Source organism: Penaeus japonicus, unplaced genomic scaffold (assembly GCF_977035675.1).
Source record: "Penaeus japonicus unplaced genomic scaffold, GWHDUDI00000001_assembly GWHDUDI00000011, whole genome shotgun sequence".
Lineage (NCBI taxonomy): Eukaryota > Metazoa > Arthropoda > Malacostraca > Decapoda > Penaeidae > Penaeus > Penaeus japonicus.
In genome coordinates, this window is record NW_028234413.1 from 34163410 (window position 1) to 34183994 (window position 20585).

Consider the following 20585-nt stretch of genomic DNA (forward strand, 5'->3'; position numbering starts at 1 on the left):
AGGAAGAGGAGTTGGAAGGGAGAGAAAGAAAAAAGAGGAACAGGAGTTGGAAGAAAGAGAAGAAGAAAACAAGAATAGGAATAAGCAGAAAAAAAAGAAAAAAAAAAAAAGAAAGAAAGAACAAGAGACCGCAAAGCCAAAGCCACGACGACTCACTGGCAGAGGAGACCCAGGAAGGCGCGGTTGTTCTGGGAGTCGATGCTCTGCGACAGGTGCGGCTTCAGGAGGCCCTTCAGGAAGTTGTGGATCTTGGAGCTCTTGTCGGCGGCCAAGACGGCGTTGTCGGCTTGGCACCTGCGGGAGGGAGGGGCGTTAAGGGGCGTCGCGGTAAAGGAGGAAGGGTTAGAGGCCAAGAAATGGGTGTTCTGTGAATGGTCTTTTTGGTTTGTTATATGCAATATTCTTAGAGATGTTTTGATGGAAGCGAAATGTCACATATTTTTTTTATGTAATTAAAGGCATCATTTCAAATTATTCTGAAAGATGTGAGAATCAATCAATCAATCGATGAAAATAATGGTGAATTAATTCTCCCTCTTCCTGTCCCGCTATCTATCTATTTATCTTTCTATCTACCAATTTACTATCAATATTCGTTACTATCAATTACGTTGTTCTATGATTCCTTTTAATCTTTCCCTTATTTCTTCTTTCCTTCATCGCCCTCTCTCTTACTGTCTTACTTCCGGTCTTTCTCTCCTTTTCTCCCTCTTTCTAAATTTCTCCCTTCCTTATCCTCTTATCACCCTACCTATACCAACCTTACCCCCTGTACTTTCCTCCCTCCCCCTCCCACCTTTCCCCCATCCCTCCCTTCCTATCCTCCACCCCTCTATCTTCCTATCCCTGCCACCCCATCCCCCATCCCTTCCTAATCCCTATCCCTCACATTTGTCCCCTCCTACACACAAACCCCTCTCCCTCCCCCTCTTCCCCCTCCTCCTACCCACACATCTCCCCCCCATTCCCCCCTCCTACCTCCCCCCTCCCTTTCTACCCTCAAATCCCCTCCCTAACCCTCCCCCCCTGTCCCTACCGTTACCCCTCCTCCTCCTCCTCCTCCTCCGAAACTTACTTCCTCTGCGCGGCGGTGAAGTCGATCGGGGTGTCGGTCTTCATCACCTTGTAACACTTGTTCTCGAACTTGGAGTATCCGGGAGAGCATGCATCTGCGGGGAAAGGAAGGCGGTTAGACACGTGTTTAAAAGGGTGGTAGGGGGGGGTAAATGGGGGTGGAATGGGGGGTGTGTGGGGGTTGGGGGTGGGTGTAGGGTTTGGGGTTGGGGGTGGGATGGGGTGTGTGGGGGCTGGGGATGGGATGGGGTGTGTGTGGGAGGGGTGCGGGTGGGATGGGGGGTTTGGGGTTTGGGAGTGGGAGTATCTGCTGTGGGTATTTACTGCGTTGTTGTGGGGTATCTGTTGTGGGATACTGACTGTTATTTTGGGTAAAATGTTGTTGGTATTTATGTTTTTATGTGTTTGCACCTGTGGAGATAGGTGGGCGGTTAAGTGCGTCTTTGAAGAGGTGTTTGTAGATTTAGTTTATTATGGATTATCTGTTGTGTATATTTACCTTCAGTTTTTTTGTTGTGATTATGAATCATGTTGAGGATGGGAGCATATTATATATCATTATCACGCAGTATGTATAAATCTATGAATCATGGATCATTAGTGTATGAATTAAACATCAACAAATAAACATTGATAAATAAGGTGATGGCGATGATAATTATGAAAAATTATGACAACAATAATGATACTGTTATAAAGAGACACGCACTTATGAAAACGCAAGTGAAGTTGGTCGCGCTACCACCTTCCGCACTCGCGTGTGTCCCGCTACCACGGGTATCGCCGCGTCCGCTACCTCTACTACCTCCGCCGCTACCTCCGCTACCGACTCCCGTGCCCAAAAATCCGACGAGGTTAAGTATCGAAGGAGTGGTCGATTCCACTACGCTGAAGGAGGCAGTGAGGTCCCCGCCCTCAGTGCTTATCCTACTGAACACGTTCTCCTCCCACCATCTCGGGAAAGGAGAGGGAGAAGGAGGAGGAGGCTCCTTCGTCTTCCAGTCTTTCTTAGTGAGGAGGACGACCAGCACGACCACGAGGATGCACAGGAACACGACCAGGCACGAGGCGACGGACGGCACGTGTTTGCGAAGCTTCGACAACGCGCGTCGGCAGCACGGTCTCCACGCCATGGCGACGCGGCCGACACTCCCTTTATAATCGTGTTTTTCCTGATCCAGATCAGTAGAGAGGCAGGCGGAGGAGAGAGAAGGAGGGAGCGAGAGAGAGACTCCGGCACCAACAGCATCAACCATTGACATCTGAGCGAAAGGTTACTTGTTTACCTTCGTTGTCCAGCCTCTCGAGTCTATCTGGGTCCCCCTCCCCGAGCTCGACGCCTCCGAGCTTCCTGTTTTCTTTGAAGGGTCGTTCCATATGACACGAGGTTTGTTCCCGTTTTCTTCAAGGGGATCCTTAAATAGACTCTATGTTTATATTTTTTGTCGTGTTGTTTAAAGGGAGTCTTAGATATTTTATGTATTATATTGTCTGCTTTTGTTTGATTTTAATCACTTATCTTTTTCAGTAGGTCTATCCATACATCTTATTTGTTTCCTGTTGGCTATGAGTGGGATACAACATAGTGAAAGGCGCAGGTAAATGACTATGCTAATATCGCGTGTTTGCCCCACCATTACCATATGCCATTAAAAAAATAACCTCAATTTTTTCTATGCATCCGACGCTAAGTGTTTTTTGTATGAGATTTGCTCCAGTTTTTTCATGCAGTTTTTTTTTTTTCATTTAATCTTTTTTTTTCAACTAATCGAGAGTTTGCTCATTTTAACGGTAGAGGATCTCTCTCTCTCTCCCTCTTCCTTGTCTCTCATGGAAAGTTTACGAAATGCTGTTCCATTTCCAAATGTATTACTATTACATTCTGATAAGAGAGAATATATATATATATATGTATATATATATATATATATATATATATATATATATATATATATATATATATATATATATATATATATATATATATATATATATGTAGGCCTGCATCTGCCTTCGGAAATGACCTGATAACAAACACTTCATTTCAATCTGAAGGCACACGCCCACATGACCGCATGACCTCTTAAGAAACCGACCTTTTTTCTCTTGACCACCAGGAATAGGAACGATCTGTCGGGTATCAGCTGATTTGAGGTTTCGTTCCAAACATTCCCTTCACAATCCCATGGGAGGTTGTGGGCGGTTCAAGGTGAACGGGGGAACAGTTTCGTTAAACAAGTTTTGGAGGTTTTCTTTGTCACACTTCTTCACGACAATTACAAGAAAGGTTTGGAAGGAACGACGTTTGTCTATGGTGCTTATATGAAGTCGAATTTACATATTTATTTATCTATTTTATAATTTAAAAATTCTACAGTGAAGGGACTATGGTGGTTGATCGGTTGCCAGAGTTACGATGATAGACAATACTTTGTCACGAAAAATAGTTGCAATTCATTATATGCGTTCTTGTTTTGGTTTATTTTCTTAAACTTTGAGACAAAGAAATAGATCTATTCGATTTCCTATTCACACAAAGGAAAAACGAATGAATAAAAGCTTAAAACAAAAGACGTAACCTATTTCGTGAAAACGAATGTGTCTCAATTCGTGTCGTCACGCTTTAATTTTTTTCTTCTCTCTCTTTTGCACTGCATTTTATTTCATACTCCCTCTCTTCTGGTCATGACCCCCATATCGACTTGGTCTCAACATCAACCTCAATACTTTTACACTCTGATTTTGATTTTGAGAACATTACCCGGGGTCGAAGCCGTGCTTTCACCGGTTCGTGCACGGGTCGAGACAAGCAACATTTCTCGAAAGGTTAGCAGTGCGAAAGAGTAAGATTTGAGCAAATGGAACCAGTGAATAATTAGGATGGTGAAACTGGCAAGAATGACGAAAGAGAGATGGAGAAAGAGGGGAGAGAGGGAGAGAGGGAGAGAGAGAGGGAGAGAGAGAGAGAGAGAGAGAGAGAGAGAGAGAGAGAGAGAGAGAGAGAGAGAGAGAGAGAGAGAGAGAGAGAGAGAGAGAGAGAGAGAGAGAGAATCGAAGAAAAATAAGGAAGAAAAATATATATAATCGAACATCCTCCAAAAAAGACCCAAAACCAGAGAGCCAAAAATAAAGAGGAAACTCGAGATCCTTGGATGATAGACATATTCACAAAGGAAGCAGACAGTAGACAGTCGACCGGAACTAGACCCGTGGGCGGAAGAGGGTCAAGGTGGACGAGAGGAACGCTGGAACGGATCGCCAACTCGATGCTGATGTACGATGCAGTGTATTTTTTTTTTTTTTGCTAATAGCCTTTTTTGAGGGGGGGAGGGGGGTCAATATCGTTTTAGTCGAGTAAAATAACTAATAGAGGGAATTCGAAAAAATAAAAACGGATATACCTAAGGTAAGACGAACATATTCAAGCCAATATGGAGAAGGATAAGGATAAGGTGGAGAAAGAGAAGAAAGAGAAGAAGTAGGGGGAGGAGGAGGAGGAAGAAGAAGAGGAGAGTGAGGTGGGAGAGGAGAACCTGTGCGAAATTGGGCAAGGCGACAATCAAAATGTGGCTGGCCGTGATGTCTTGTGGCAAAGGCAGACAGCGACCATCTGTCACCCCCACAGCCCTTCCCTATGGCCAGCCACCGTGTTCCCGAAGCTGTATGTACACGTGACGTAAAGTCACTCTTGAGAAATTCATTGAACGGCCTACATTCTTCTAGCAGAGATATTTAATAATTGAGGAGGGAGAAGGGGAGAGGGAGGGGGGGGGGGTGAAGGAGGAGAGACGTCAGGCAAGGGAGGGAGGGAGGGAGGGGAGGGGAGGACCCAAGCCCACCCCGCCAAATACGGAACAAGGGCGTGCATTTAACCCCGAGTCGAGACCTTTTACGCCCACCGGCCATAAGTACGTAAATAAGAGCTACTTCACTGTATAATGAGAGAGCGGCAGTGACAACTGCGCCCATTCGGACTCACTGTCTCGTTCTCTTCAATCACTCGACTTTGACCCGAAGCTTCGAACATCGTCAATCCTCAAAAGCCATATTCTATTCAAATTTATGCGCCTCGTCTTCGTTTGAATGGCGGGCCAACTTTTACTTGTATATTTTCTTCTTCTCAAAGGTCAGTTAGCCATATTGGGTTGACACCAATTTAAAATTTGGGATTAAAAAAAAATCGTTAGATACTCAAAAATATCAAATGTATAAACAATAACTAAACAGAGCGGAATCCTACTATTTTTTCTTGGATCAAAATTAAGTAATAAGCAAAATAACAATAACAACTATGCGGTTCAGTTTCTCAAAATAACACGGTAAATTTTCTAGTAATACAGATCATTAAGCCTTGTATTTTCGTTGGAAATAGAACTGACACACCAATCTCAGAACAATAACTTCGAAGTCATGGAACGATACTTTTCGGTAACGCACTGCAAGCAACTAAGGTACGATAATTTACCGATAAAAACAATTGCAAGAAAGAAAAAAATATAAAAGAAAAGAAAGGAAACCTTGTTAAAGGAAGAACAAATTACATAATCAACGAGTTTTGATGCAGTAGGAAAAAATTACAGGAAGTTTTTTTATAAAGAAAAGATACATAAAAAAGACATGGGGTTCGTTCACAAAAGACAAAATCTTTATCGCAGACTTTCTCACGGTGGAATCCTTGCTATGCGCTTCCTTCAGAGAGAAAGAACGATCAATTGAGAGAGAAAGAGAGAGGGAGAGAGAGAGAGAGATAACCAAACAAAGAGAGAGAGAGAGAAAAAAAAAAAAAAAAAAAAAAAAACAAAAAAAAAAATAAAACAAACCATCTTCACCCAAAACTTCACCAAGTCAAGGAACAGGAAGTTTCCCTCTCTCCCCCTCTCTTCCCATTCCCTCCCCCCTCCAGCGTTACGCAAAAGAACGGCGTTTCCCACGTCATTCGGTAATTAAAACCGCGCTGACGCAACTTTTGTGTCTCTTTAATGGCGGCAGCAGGTTAGGAGCGCACGTGACTCTTTCTTTTCCCGCGCAAAAAGAACGTAACGGAGAAGGAAGAAAAATGCATTTTTGATACATGATTTACGGTCATGGTTTGTTTATGATATATAGTAATAGGTCTATGTGTGAGAGAGATAAAGAGAAAGAGAGAAAGAGATAGATGGATAAATAGAGAAAGAGAAAGAGAACGTAGATGTCTCCTGCTTCTCTCTCTCCTTCTTTTTCTCTCCTTTTTCTTTCTCTTTCTCCCCCAGTTCTTTCTATCCATATAGCTCTTACTTTCTTTTCCTATGATTTTTATCTTTTTGTTTTGTTTCTCACAAATTTCAGTGCCAACGACGTCTCCGAACTCCCATAATAAAGCCATGGTTTTCCACCATTACACCAACATGTACTAAAACCTCAAATATTTCAACCTTGGAGCATACAACACCAATATAACCATATTATCATGTAACTACCTGTATTTCAACTCCTGAAATTACTCGGTTAAGTTAATATATCACAGACTTTATAGAACAATCACATCTCTCGTTAGCAAGTATTACGAAGTTTATCAAAGAAAATTTCCAGATAATCTTGTTTTCAAGGGGGTGGTATTGCGAAATTTATAGAACAAATTTTTGAAGAGTCTTTTGTTACAAAGTCGACGGTTTTGTGACACCAATTCCAAGTTTCCCGCCAGAAATTGTTGGTTGCCGAATAATGCGCAGCAGAAGGTAGAGTTATGATTAAGAAATTGCAGAATAACAGTGTAAAAATGAGATAATTCTAGACGCACTTAGTACACGAGATTGATTAAAAAACGATAAAAAAGGTGGAAAGGAATATAGGAAAAAGAATCAGATAAACAGAATGATAATACTAGTAAGAAAACATGGGCATTAACCCTTTTATTCCATCCACACCCCAACAATGAACATCAAACAGGAAAAACAATAATAACAAAAGTAACAAAAGCTTTCAAACTTTCCCGCGTCAGTGAACAATGGCCGGAGTCACACGCATTTCACGTTTCATTTGTTATGAATCGCATCACGTGGGAAGGAAAGAGAAAGAAAGAGAGATAGGGAGACAGAATGGAAAGGAAGGAAGGAAGGAAGGAAGGAAGGAAGGAAATAAATCAGGAGAGGGATCTGTATGGGGTAGATACAGGAGACAGAAGTAAAGTAAAGAATGATGGGGGGGAGAGAGAGAGAGAGAGAGAGAGAGAGAGAGAGAGAGAGAGAGAGAGAGAGAGAGAGAGAGAGAGAGAGAGAGAGAGAGAGAGAGAGAGAGAGAGAGAGGAGAAACAGAGACACAGACAAAGAGGGACAGGAAGGAAAGTTGAGCAGGAGGAAGGAAACAAACTCTGGCGGTTGACCCGTGCGGACGTAAGGGTCACGGAGGTCACGCAAGGTTGGTGGGAAGAGGAACAGAAAAGAAGAAAATATGACGAACAGATAGAAAAGGGGACTTGAGAGAAAGAGAAAGAGAGAGAGGATGGGAGTCAGAGGTAGAATTAGAGAGAGGGGGATTAGAAAGAGAGAGCGAGAGAGATAGAGAGAGAAAGAGAGAGAGATAGAAATGGGGGAAATACGTAGACCCAAATATATAGATAAAGATAAAAAATAGAGAGAGGAATATAAAGAAGTAGATTGATATACATCAACTTGAAATATGTATATGTATATATATATATATATATATATATATATATATATATATATATATATATATATATATCCATCTACCTTTAAGGTGGAAAGTTCTGGAAAGTTTTGCTTCGCCAATATTTCCTCCCCCCCTCCCCCGCTCCCCCAAAAACCCATGATCGCGTGAGTTTGAACTTTCCCGGAGACCTTGGCGTAGTTTTCGTTTTATATTTGCTTCTTTGGGCAATTTTTCCCATGTTTTTATTTCCTATCTATCTATTTGATTATGAATAGATAGAGGAGAGAGGGAGAGGGAGGGGGGGAGAGGGAGAGAGGGAGAGGGAGAGGGAGAGGGAGAGGGAGAGGGAGAGAGAGAGAGAGAGAGAGAGAGAGAGAGAGAGAGAGAGAGAGAAAGAGAGAGGGGAGAGAGAGAGAGAGAGAGAGAGAGAGAGAGAGAGAGGAGAGAGAGAGAGGAGAGAGAGAGGAGAGAAGAGAGAGAGAGAAGAGAGAGAGAGAAGAGAGAGAGAGAAGAGAGAGAGAGAGAGAGAGAGAGAGAGAGAGAGAGAGAGAGAGAGAGAGAGAGAGAGAGAGAGAGAGACAAAGAGAAACAAAGAGAGAGAAAGATAAAGAGAGAACAAGAAAGAGAAAGATAAAGAGAGAACAAGAAAGAGATCATTTCCACACCATGAAAAAAGTATCAGGCAGAGATGCAGGAGGCCAACTTTCAAAGCCTCATGTCGAATCGATTTCTTACCTTCACTAATCAATCAATCAATTTGGCGCAAAAAAATTCGCATGAAATTGAAAGAAAGTGAGAAAACAAAAGCTTGAAGGTGGAGACAGCGTTGTGAATCCGCCTGTGAAAATAACTTGCACGAACGGCAGGAGGAGGGGGTGTGGGGGTGGGAAGAATGTATGGTGAAAGGGAGAAAGGGAGGGAGGAAGAGAGTGAGGGAGGGAGAAGGAGAGAGAGATTGAAAGAGAGATGGAGGGAGGGAGGGAGGGAGAGAGAATGAGATAGGTCGATAGAAAGATAGAGATAGAGAGAGTATATAAGAAGCGAGAAAGAAAGCTCAGATCCTGCGGAGCTAGAATTCACGCGCTGTGACGGAAACAAGAAAATTCTAGTGTAAAAACTTCCTCCATTAACTTTCATGGGGTCAATCGCATTTGGCATATATATAAAACCTTCCAAAATAAAACCAGCAAAATTTACACATCGTCTTTAATCATTTTTCAAGAATGCTAACACGTATACTTCTCCCATTCCATAGATTTGATTGTAAATTGAATTTCGATAATAGTATTTTAGCAGATGCGTCCATGAGCAATGGCGCCGATTGCGCTTTCTCGCAGCCTTTCGCGTATCGCTTTGCATCTGGTCAGGCGAGGCTACTTTCAGCTCGCTGATTCTACCTCGCGATTTCTAAAGGCTTCGCCAGATGAATTATGGCTGTTTTCCCCTTTACTTTTTATCTTAAACATACGTATGAGTAAATTTTATTTTTTCTTGATTTTTGGCGCGAAAGAGGTCAAGTCGTCTAAGTTTAGGAATGAAAAAAATATTTTTTCTCTCTCTTTCCTCGCTTATTGGTCTATATTTTGTTGTGGTTATCATAATAAAGAATTATAAAAAAGAACTCGACTCGCAGCATTGCATAAACTTTCTATTATTGATAATTGGACATTTTGAAATAATTATTTTTCTTTAATCGCACTGTCCCGTCACGCATCACAAATCGTCCGGATCCGCAGCTGTGATAGCATGACGGAGACTTAGGTTCCGGTTAGCTAAGCAAACTATGCGAAACTATGATACAGTGATATTCCGAATAAAAGAAAATAAATATTACTATATGAATGAACAAAAAATATATGTAACTGGAAATTAAAAACTACTGTACCAAAGAAAGAAAACGCAAGGCGATTAAAGAAAAACAAAAATATTACAAACGCTAATGACGATGATGATGATGATCATAACACTATCAAAACAATGACAATGATAATAACGGCGATAATAACAAATAAACAAAAAAAAATATATTGACAAACAACAGTACCAACAACACTTACTCTCATTGCATGCGTATGTGACTTCCTTCCTCGGCTTGGGCGTGGTGGCGGGCGCGGGCGTCTGGGGTGAACCGCGGGCCGGCGATGGCTTGTCGTCCGAGAAGGAGTTGTCCCGTTGACGACCTCCTACGGGGAAACGACCTCCTCCGATCTTACGACCCTGTTGGCGGAAGGAAAAAAGGTGGTTAGAGAAAGGGCGCGAGGGTTAGGTTAGGTGCGTCGTTTGGTTGTTTTCAAGATATGGTTTATTGTATGGTTTACTATTGCTATCATTATCGTTATTGTTACTGTTATCGGTATTATCACTATTGTAATTATTATTACTATTATTATCATCATTATTATTTTATATCCGAAACCATCCAACACCCAGAAAACACATATTCATCTGCATCATTTTAGATATAATTTTTATACAATGACAAAAGTGAGATCAATCTATTCCGCCGGTTTTACAGACAGACAGAAAAGAGACAGACAGAAAGAGCAATACAAAAAAAAAGAAAAAAAAAAAAAAAAGAAAAGAAAACGAGAGATAAAGAGACACGAATGAGGGGAAAAAAACATCTCACAACTTTCCAGTGATAAAGAACTCCCCCCATAAACCGAGAACGTGTGTTAACAGCGCTCTAACCGACCGGGCAAACGACTGAACAATACTAAGAGGTCGCAGGTCAGACTCTCTCGCTCTCTCCTTATCTGTCTCTCTGTCAGTACTTTTTTTTTCTAATTATATACTTTTGATGTTGTATTTTAAGGTGTGATGAATGGATGTGTATCTTCCTTCTTTTTTTCTATTTTCTTTTTTCATCTTTTTGTATGTCCTATTTTACGAGAGAGGGAGGGAGAGAAAGGAAGAGAGAGATACAGACATAGAGATACAGACAAACAGGTAAAGAGAGATGAAGAGAGAGAGAGAGAGAGATACAGGAAGAGAGAGAGAGAGAGGAAGAAAAAGAGAAAGAAAGGTAGAGAGAGAGATTGAAGTAGACAGTCGTAGCAATTTGTTCCACGTATCCGCCTTTTTTCTCGGCAGAACATCATTCATCGTAATAAATCTTGCAAATCCGGAGACACCGATGACCCCGCGGCGCAAGAAGGGTCGTGGGGGCTAAAAAAGGGAGGGAGGGAGGGAGGGAGGGAGGGGGAAGGTTAGGAAGGCAGGGGAGAAGGAGGGAGGAAGGAAGGGGGGAGGGAGGGGAGGGAGGGGAGGGGAGGGAGGGAGGGGGAGGGAAGGGAGGGGAGGGGTGGGGAAGGGAAAGGAAAGGAAGTGGAGGGAAGGAAGGCGGGAAAGGTAAGTAAGGGAAGAAGAGGAAAGGGGGAAGGAAGGGTAGGGAGAGGGGAGGAAAGGAAGGGGAGGAGGAGGGGGAGGGAAGGCGGGGAAGATTAGGAAGGGAAGGGGAGGAAAGGGAGAAGGAAGGGTAGGGAGGAGGGAGGGAAGGCGGGGAAGATAAGGAAGGGAAGGGTAGGGATAGGGGAGAGGGGAGGGGGAGGGAAGAAGACGCATGAAGGAATCCGGCAACTCATCATCGTTTTCTTTCGCATTCCAGGACAAGACTTTCCCGAAGAAGAAACTTTCGTGGGCGCTCGATCGGGTTACTCGTCGCCTCTTCACCTCTCGTCGGGGAGGGGGAGGGGGAGGGGGGGAGAGGGGGAGGGAGGTGGAATAGGTTGATGGGTGAATAGGAGGTAGAGGAAGAGGAAGTAGGGGTGGGGGGGGGAGGAGGAGGAGGAGGAGGAGGAGGAGGAGGAGGAGGAGGAGGAGGAGGAGGAAGAAGAGAAAGAGAAAGATGAAGTGAAGGAAAATAAGGAGGAGGAGGAGGAAGAGAAGGAAAAGAAAGAGAAAGAGGAGTAGGAAAAGGAGGAGAGAAGTAGTAGTAAAAGTAGGAGAAGGAGGGGGAAGGAAGGGGGAGGAGGAGAAGACAGTATGGTGGGAAAGGGGGAGGCGGGGGCGCCGGTAGAGAGGGTTACGACACATAATGAGGCAAACATGACAGGCGAAGATGGGGTGGGCGGCGGTAAGGGGGGGGGGGAGGGGTAAAGGGGAGGGAAAGGAAGAGCTTTCTTAGGCTTATGTTTGCGTGGGCGACTTCGTTTGTATGTTTCTGCGCAGGATATTTACCAGAATTTCTCTTAAAAACGCATTCGTTGATGTAAATTTATCTCGGTAAAGGCAGCTGTACACTCGGGAGTACGCGTAAACATGTAAATGTGTATGTACGCATGTGTGAAAGTGCATGCGTCTCTATGAACGTTTGTGTGTGTGCGTATGTGGACGCGCATCCACTCGCCGCATACCAATAAGTGGAGAGCGAGCGTGGCTTTATCTCTCAGAATATGAAAGGTGGAATTGAGGACATCATCTCTAATGGCGGGGGGAAAAAAACATTTGACCCCGCGTTGCCTCGCCGCCATGTTCGGCTTATACACGCTTTGGACTCTTAATAAAAACAAGGAAGGGGAGTTGAGGGCTTTTGGAATCCACACGGAAAGGAAAATTATATGAAATATTAAATAAAACTAGCGAAATAGGATAAAAGAGGCAAAGCAAACAAAAAGAAAGAACGGAAATTGAAAATAATCACGAAAAAAACACGATCATGGAACCCTCTTGTGCGACCCGTAATTAATGAACTTTACGTACAGTTTATATTTCGGCGAATCAGGCATGCAAGGGGAGGGGGGAGGAGGAGGTGAGGAGGGGAGGGGTGCAAGCTATCTACACTATTGCAAGTCAGTGGGATTTAATGGGTCTTCACATATAATTAATGGTGTTTGTTAATTAAGTGAGCCAAGGCGATAGGTTTGTCAAGATCTTATTTAGTTAAAGCAAAGCCTTTGATGAAGATGATTAAAAAATTAGGTCGGATTCCTTCATCATTTTTTTTTATTATTGTCTCTCTCTCTTTTCCTATCTCCTTTCTTTACTCATGTTTTCCCATCCCCCATCCTTCGTTTTTCTTTACTCCTTTAAAAAAAAACAAAAAAACAAAGAACCCCACTCTTGACACGTCCTCCCACCAAACACACAAACAAATAAAAACAACAACAAAAAACACCGACCTCATATTTTAACATCCACTTCCCCGAGAAACAAACACACAAACAAACAAACAAATACGAGATGTAAATTACACTTCGCTCAAGATATCTTTCAATCTCTCGCTCCCCAGCAAGGCAAGATTTCACCCATCAATTTCTACGCTAAAAAAAGGAGAGAGAGAGAGAGAGAGAGAGAGAGAGAGAGAGAGAGGGAGAGAATAAAATAGAGAGAGAGAGAGAGAGAGAGTAAGGGAGAGAGAGCAAAAGAGAAAGAGAGAGAGAGAGAGAGAGAGAGCAAGAGAGAGAGAGAGAGAGAGAGAGAGAGAGAGAGAGAGAGAGAGAGAGAGAGAGAGAGAGAGAGAGAGAGAGAGAGAGAGAGAGAGAGAGAGAGAGAGAGAGAGAGAGCGAAGGAGAAAGAAAGGAAAAGAGGACACATAAATAGTTTAGAGAGAGAGAAAAAAAAAAAAAACTCGAGACGACAGGGGACATTCCGCATTTTTTTGTGTATGTTTGTTTGGTCTCGAATCGATAGCGATAATCGGTGTCGTTACGGTATTTTTTGTGTTGTTTTGAGACTGATAATGGTAATGTTGGGGGCGCTTATTGTACCGATAATCTTGGTGTTGTCCGAATAAGGATGGAGAGAGAGATGGGTACACTGCATGTATATCTTTATATATACATACATATATATATATATATATATATATATATATATATATATATATACATATATATGTATATGTATATATATATATATATATATATATACATATACACACATATGTATCTATCTATATATGTATGTGCGTGCGTGTGTGTGCGTGCGTGCATGCGTGTGTGTGAGTGTGTGAGAGAGAGACAAAGAAAGACGGATACACAAATCAATAAACAAGACTGACACGTAAATAGAGAACGCAAACTGAATAAATAAAATCCCCAATAAAAAAGAGAGAGAGACCGCACCAAAGGAACGTCATATAAAAATAACTAGGAGATTATCAGCGCGGCTTATCTTATCAGGCGATCGCTCTCGGGCTTACCAGCTGTGGGTCATTTCTTATTCATTTATTCATGTGTATATTCATCTTACCGTTACGAGAAAGAGAAAGAAAAAGAGAGAGAGGGAGAAAGAGAGAGAGAGAGAGAGAGAGAGAGAGAGAGAGAGAGAGAGAGAGAGAGAGAGAGAGAGAGAGAGAGAGAGAGAGAGAGAGAGAGAACCATTAAGAGTGTCGCAAACTAACTGTTATCCCCATTCATTTGGATTCATTATCCATATTATTTTGCTATCTAGATCTTAATAGGACCCTTTCTGTTTACTTGGTATCACCAAAGGAATATCAATGAATGTTATTCATTACTCAACAGCAGTAAGTGAAAGATAAGGATTTCCTAGTAAAAAAAAAAGAAAAGAAAAAAGAAAAAAAAAGAAAAAAAAGGACTATGAATGAAAACAAAGACTGAATGAAATGAGCGACAGCTTTCCTTCATCTAGGCTCAGGATGCCAAACGACAGGCCTAATAGTAGCTTCTGACCCGAGCTTAACGGTCCTATTCGCAGCAGCCTATGATTAAGATGTTACTTAGTGTGCTCTCTCGTCTCTTCCTGTTTTCGAAAGCGTAGAGAGACTCGGGGAGGGGGAGTGGGGACGAGGTGAGGAGAGGGAGAGATTGAAGAAGGGAAAAAAGGAAAAAAAAAAAAAGACTTTCTCTCGAATCTAGGTCATAACGAAAGTGAGGATGAAAAAAGAAGAGGGAGAGAGCGCGAGAACAAAAAAAAAAAAAAAAAGGTGAATTGTCCTCGGAACGTGCGTATGTTGGCGGCCACCTGGCGGTCAAGTGAGGAACCGCAGGCATGCGAGGAGAGGGGGGATGGGGGAGAAAGGTTAAAGTTGAGATAGAAAGTTAGAGAGAGAGAGAGAGAGAGAGAGAGAGAGAGAGAGAGAGAGAGAGAGAGAGAGAGTGAGTGCATAACCACCATAACAAGATTAAAAAAGATAACGAAACAAAACTGAGAAAACGAACAAATCACGGAGAAACATAAAGGAAAGACAAAACAAAATAACTACAATGCAGAAAACCAAGAAAAGACACGTATTGAATATCAGTCTTTGGATTTAGTGGCCTTAACTCGATACATCTCAAAGGACGGCGTTTTCCCTTTTTGTTTTTGACAGTGATATTGTATTTATCATTTCCGAAAAAAAGATAAATTGACAGAGCAGATAAGATACAAATCGAATGGAATAATTTACGTAGAGAGAGAGAGAGAGAGAGAGACTATCACTCCACATGCTATCAAGTGTTGATATCTTGTTCTCATTAAAGAGCTGAAAGGGACTGATGACAGTTGGAGGATCGTATGACACGTGACAAGTGACACGGGACCAGTTTCACCCTTGCTACACCTCCGAGCGAGAGACGGTGCCAGGTGTCAAACGAGAGCCCAGGTACGCGGTGAATGGATTCAGGTTGGCTGGAACCGGAAGGGAATTTCAACGCATTTTAGGTAATGATCTGAAAAGCGCTTTAGGCGGAAAGCTCTGTTCTATTTTAAACTCGTGCGTATGCCGAGGAAATTACTATTCCTTCCAGGGGATTTCAATTAATCTCTAGAAAGTAAACCAATTATCTGAAACTTAGAAATCAACCTATAAAATTAGTCTAGACGGTTGATCTCGAATCCAATTGATATGCCGAAAGAAAACGGACAGAGAGAGATGCGCAAAGGGAGAAAGTGGGATGCCGGCGTGCCTGCCTGCGTGCCTACTTTTCCAGCTACTCTGATCCGCATGTCTGGCGAGCTCTGAGTCTCTCCAACCTCGTCCAGGTGATAGTCCAGCCTCGTTATCAAGTAATGGTGCTACAGCTGTATCTTGAAATACATTTTCGAAGACCGGATCGCCAGGAGCGAGGAAGGAGGAGGGAAGAGGAGAAGCAGGGCGAGGAGGAGGAGGAGGGTCGAAAACTGGTTTGGGAATTTTGCGATGAAAAACACTAGCATATACATACAAAAGGATGAATGAAATAGCTGAACAGGTCTCAGTGAGTGATTTTTTTTTTCAGCGGTTTGTCTCTCTGATTATCAATGAGAGTGGGTCGATGTGATGACCAAACAAAGAGAAAATGATGACTGCCACTCGTGTTGGGCCTTAAGGAGAGAAGAAGCTGAATCATAGATACACAATGACAAAGAGATTCTCGAAGATATATAGCCTTTTCTCTCCCCGACACCATACACGTTCATTGTACAGAACTTGACAGACTTTCTTCCTCTTCATGTGTCATGCCACTTGTCTAAACCTACAAAGCGAAATTCCCACGAATAGTTAAGCTCATCACTATGCAAGAATGAGGCATAAGAATCCCCCCCCCCCCCAATCACCAGCCCTTAGGAGAAAAGACTCCTTTAAACCGGAAGCTAGGATCTTAAGTAGTCCCCCCTCGTAGAAGCGCGCCACCGCACCCGCATAGAAAACAGAGAAAGAAAGAAAGTCGATTCCATTCGTGCGAACAAAACGACTTGTTCGGAATCCCAAATTCTGACTTCGGCTTTCTAAAAGGCGAGATAACAAGGCTGCGAAACGGACGAAACCTTCCGAGGAATCTTAAGTTTTTTTTTTTTTTTGTTATCATTTGCATGTTTGCAAGAGCTGATCAGCTGATTGGATGCTAGTGGGAATGGAGAAAAGAAATGATTCGTAGAGATGAGAGGCAACGAAAATGAAACAAATGTTGGAGAAAAAAACAACAATTATTATAGAAATCAATGTGTGAAAGCAACATGTGGAGAGGAAATAATGAAATTCTTCGAAAAAAATAGATTGTAAGATATTAACTCTCTTTGTCTCTGGCTCTTCCTTTCTCTCGTTCACTTTTACCGCGTTCACTGCCTTTATTAAGGCAATTAGCCCCCCCCCCATTCCATAATCTCCCCCCCTTCCCCCTCCCTCTCTCTCGTTAACATGGTCAACCCCCCACCAATTATCCCCCCCCTACCTCCCCTACGGTTATCATTTGTCATTAATATACATTTTTTTCTCGAAAATCATAACTTTCCCGGAACATTTTTTGTGGAGGGGGGGGGGGTGAAAGTGGGTAGAGGAGGGGGGCTAAGAAGCAGAAAGAGGAGAAACGCGATAGATAAGATAAAGAATGTCTATAAGAGATGGGAGAGAGAGAGATAGAGAGATAGATAGATAGAAAAATAGATAGATAGAGAGCTGAAATAAAGACAATACATATAGATCCGGAGAAATATAAAAAAGAAAGAGAAAGCAAAGAGAAAGAAAGCAAAGAAAGAAAGAAAGAAAAAAAGACGTAACAGAAAGCCCGATAAAAAAACATGGGTGTGTAAAGAATAAAAGAAAGAAAGAAAGAAAGAAAAAAAAAACACGTAAACGCAAGTGTGAGAATCGTAGCGTGACACACCTCCCCACCCCCTCCCCCTCCCCCCTCCCCCACGGCACGCACGGCACGCTGACGGATGACATACGTGTCACCTCACTTCCGGTCAGACGTAGACATAGCGATGCTTGCAAGGGAGGGGGGGGGGTAGTGGGTGGGGGAGGGAGCAAGATAATTTATGAATGTGATGAGAGAAGGAAGAGGAGGATGAGACGGGAGAGAAGAGAGAATAAACGAATATATGAAAGAAGCAAAGGAAGAAAGAAAAACGGAGATAAAAGAGAAAGGAATATCATGTTAAGAGAGAAAAGAAAAAAAGGAGAGGAGGAAGAAGGAAAGAAAAAGAAGAAAAAAAAGGGAAAAGAAGAGAGAGAAGAGTAGAAGTGAAGGAATAAAAAAGTACATAATAAAGAGCTGAAGAAGAATGAAAATGAAATGAAGAAGAAATGCCTGAAGGAATTAGATTGCAATTCTTGTACATTTCTGAGTGTCATGCATTCCTGCGTTATGCAATAGTCGTTCCAATATCCTGTGTTGCCGGGACGGATATGGGATCACATTTGTTTCTGCTGCATCACTGCCATTGCAAAAAAGGGTGATTTGGCTGATCTCATTATCTCTCTCTCTCTCGTTTACTCCTTCTATCTGTCTTCCTCTTTCTGTCTATCTCTCTGTCTGTCTGTCTGTCTGTCCCATAAGAAGAAATATAATAAGTTCAAAAACATAATTATGAAGAAATGAAAAGGCCACAGGGGAGGGGGAGTGGAGGGGTAGAGGAGAGGTTTGGGGAAAAGAGTGCTAACAGCACATGGAAACACAATATAACAAACGGGAATAAGCAACATAAAAATAGTTTTCCTCTGCTGGTGACCTTTTAAGAAAGAGAGAGAGAGAGAGAGAGAGAGAGAGAGAGAGAGAGAGAGAGAGAGAGAGAGAGAGAGAGAGAGAGAGAGAGAGAGAGAGAGAGAGAGAGAGAGAGAGAGAGGGGGGGGATAAGAGCGATAATTGAAGGAAAGAATTGAGGAGATGGAGGGGGCGGGAGACCTGTGTGTGTGTGAGAATACATATGTGTGTGTATGTGTGTGTGTGTGTGCATGTGCGTACATGTGTGCGTGCGTATGTACGTTTGTAACCCTCTCCCCAGGGCACGAGAGAACGATTTTTTATATATTTTTTTCTCTCCATTTACCATTTCCGACCTTACGTACTCTAGGCGGAAGGCCCAAATTCCCTCACTCGACGCGGGCGCCCTCGCTTTCTCTCAACTCCGATGGAAACTTCCAGAAAGACCAGGCTTCAGTGCCAGATGGGCCTATATGCCTCCTGTTGTCTCCTCTTTTCTTGCTTTTATTTATTGGCTTGCTGGATTTAACATTGTTATTGCTTTTATTGCTTTGTTCTTGCAATCATTATCGTTATTATCACTATTTTATCTCGGATTATGTTTATCATTCTTTTTAACGAAAGGGGCATAATCCCTTTGAACACTTTTCCTCCAATTTTCTTATCTTCTCTTTTCTTTCTTTATATTTTTTTCAAAATCTAAAAGAATTACACAAATATCTCCACTAACTTTCCTTTCCTTATCTTAAGATAAAAAAAGGAAAACGAAATACTTGAAAAAGAAAGAAAGAAAAGCGCAACACGAAGCGTGCATGACGTAGCGTTCGTGGATTCATAGAAAGTGATATCCGATCTTACACGAACGCAGGAGGAATCCAGTCGCCATTAGCGTTCGTCTGTCGGGTCAAGTAGTCTGCATATGGTAGGTCGTATGCGAACACTTGGTATAATTACGAAGCCAAATATGAAGATAAGCAACTGAAGACATCTGAATAAGCAAACATATACACATGCAAACATTCACAGCCACACGCACAGACACACATAAACAAACAAACAAACACACAAACATACACACTAACCAGATAAAACGCGGCTTCTACAAGATCATTAAACCAGATTCACAAGAGTTAGACGAACGCTCTCATTAACTACCGGACACAGAATGGAGGACAGAAGATCCAACTCGTTCTTTTAAGATAAAAAAGAAGCGACAGACCAGTCCTTTGGCGCAGAAAAAAAAGAATAAAAAGAATCCTGAGATTATTTAGCAACTCTGATAACATTGCTGATCAACTTTCGACTTCTTAAGACGGCTGTGAAGCCTTACAAGTAAAGAAAAAAAGAGATAAAAAAGAAAAGCGAGTTGCTGCTACTCTCTAGTGCTCTATGTTTCGTATATTTGATTTTTTTTCGAGTTTTAATAAAAAAAAATTATGGTGATGAGGCTATGACGTCAGAAGTCGATATATATGGAATAAAGATATTTCTAAAAAAAAACTATTCTTCATTGACCATTCCAGTTAAAAAAGACGATACAAAACTATAATAAGACAGTTGATTACAAAATTATAATGTATGTTGATAAAAAAAAATCGCTCATGTAACTTTTTCAAGGTAGTCACAATAAGCAACTAAACGTCAAGGTAATTTCATCGGTTCACTGATATCAATACACAAGGAATCGGATCCCCCTTTCTCCAAGAAAAGCCACTCTCTCTTCCCCTATAAACAATCTCCCACACCCTCTTTCCCTCCGGCCACGAAAACCCCTTGAACAATGGGATCAAATTCTCCATCGAAGAGATCCGGAAACCACGGTGTGAACCCTGGCGATGCGACGATGTTTTTCTTGATTTTGAAGCCTATTGTCTACTTATTGTCTTTCTTCGTCTATGGTCTGAATCATTTCGTAGTCTCGGAATTAATATTTTCCTATCTCTTTAGTAGTTCCTTTATATTGTCTCAGAAAGAAAGGCTAGCGGCTAAGCGACAATAAATGATACAGACACAGGCTATTGAGATTATAAGTGAAAGAATATATCCCGCTTCGCTGTAGCCTCAGAAAAAATAATCGTTTATTCTTCTGCCATCTCATCCCATCTTCAAGGGAATTACACGAGGACGATCCAAACATCTTTAATTATCACTGTTTCTTTTTTATAATCACTAATATCTCTATCTACTGTCTTTCTTTCTCTCTATATCTCGCTCTTCAAATCCTTGCTTGATTGTTTTTTGTCTGTCTGACTGTTTATCTGTCTATCTCTCTGACTGTTTGTCTGTCCATCTGTCTGTGTCTGTCTACCACCTACACCATCTTCGTTTCCCCCCCATTATATTTCACATTCTCATAGACACGCAACCCGACATGCTGTTACTGCTAGACCCTGAAGACTCGTTTTTCAGCACCGGTCGCCCTTGAGCAGCCCGGCTTGTGTGTGTGTGTGTGAGGCTGCCCGCCAGCGAGCTTACATGTAGGACAGTGAGAGACGTGATTCTTCGGTGACGAAA

General features: G+C 42.2%; 1 protein-coding gene across 1 annotated transcript in view; it reads right to left on the bottom strand.

The window, feature by feature from the left end:
- Positions 1-20585, bottom strand: part of LOC122257100 (uncharacterized) — a 122855-nt gene that overhangs the window by 83091 nt on the left and 19179 nt on the right. The window contains exons 2-4 of the mRNA XM_043022176.2: positions 9780-9939; positions 1076-1169; positions 157-294 (exon numbers count right to left, since the gene is read on the bottom strand). Coding sequence (XP_042878110.1) covers positions 157-294; positions 1076-1169; positions 9780-9939 — 392 coding nt within the window. The remainder of the gene's footprint in view (positions 1-156; positions 295-1075; positions 1170-9779; positions 9940-20585) is intronic.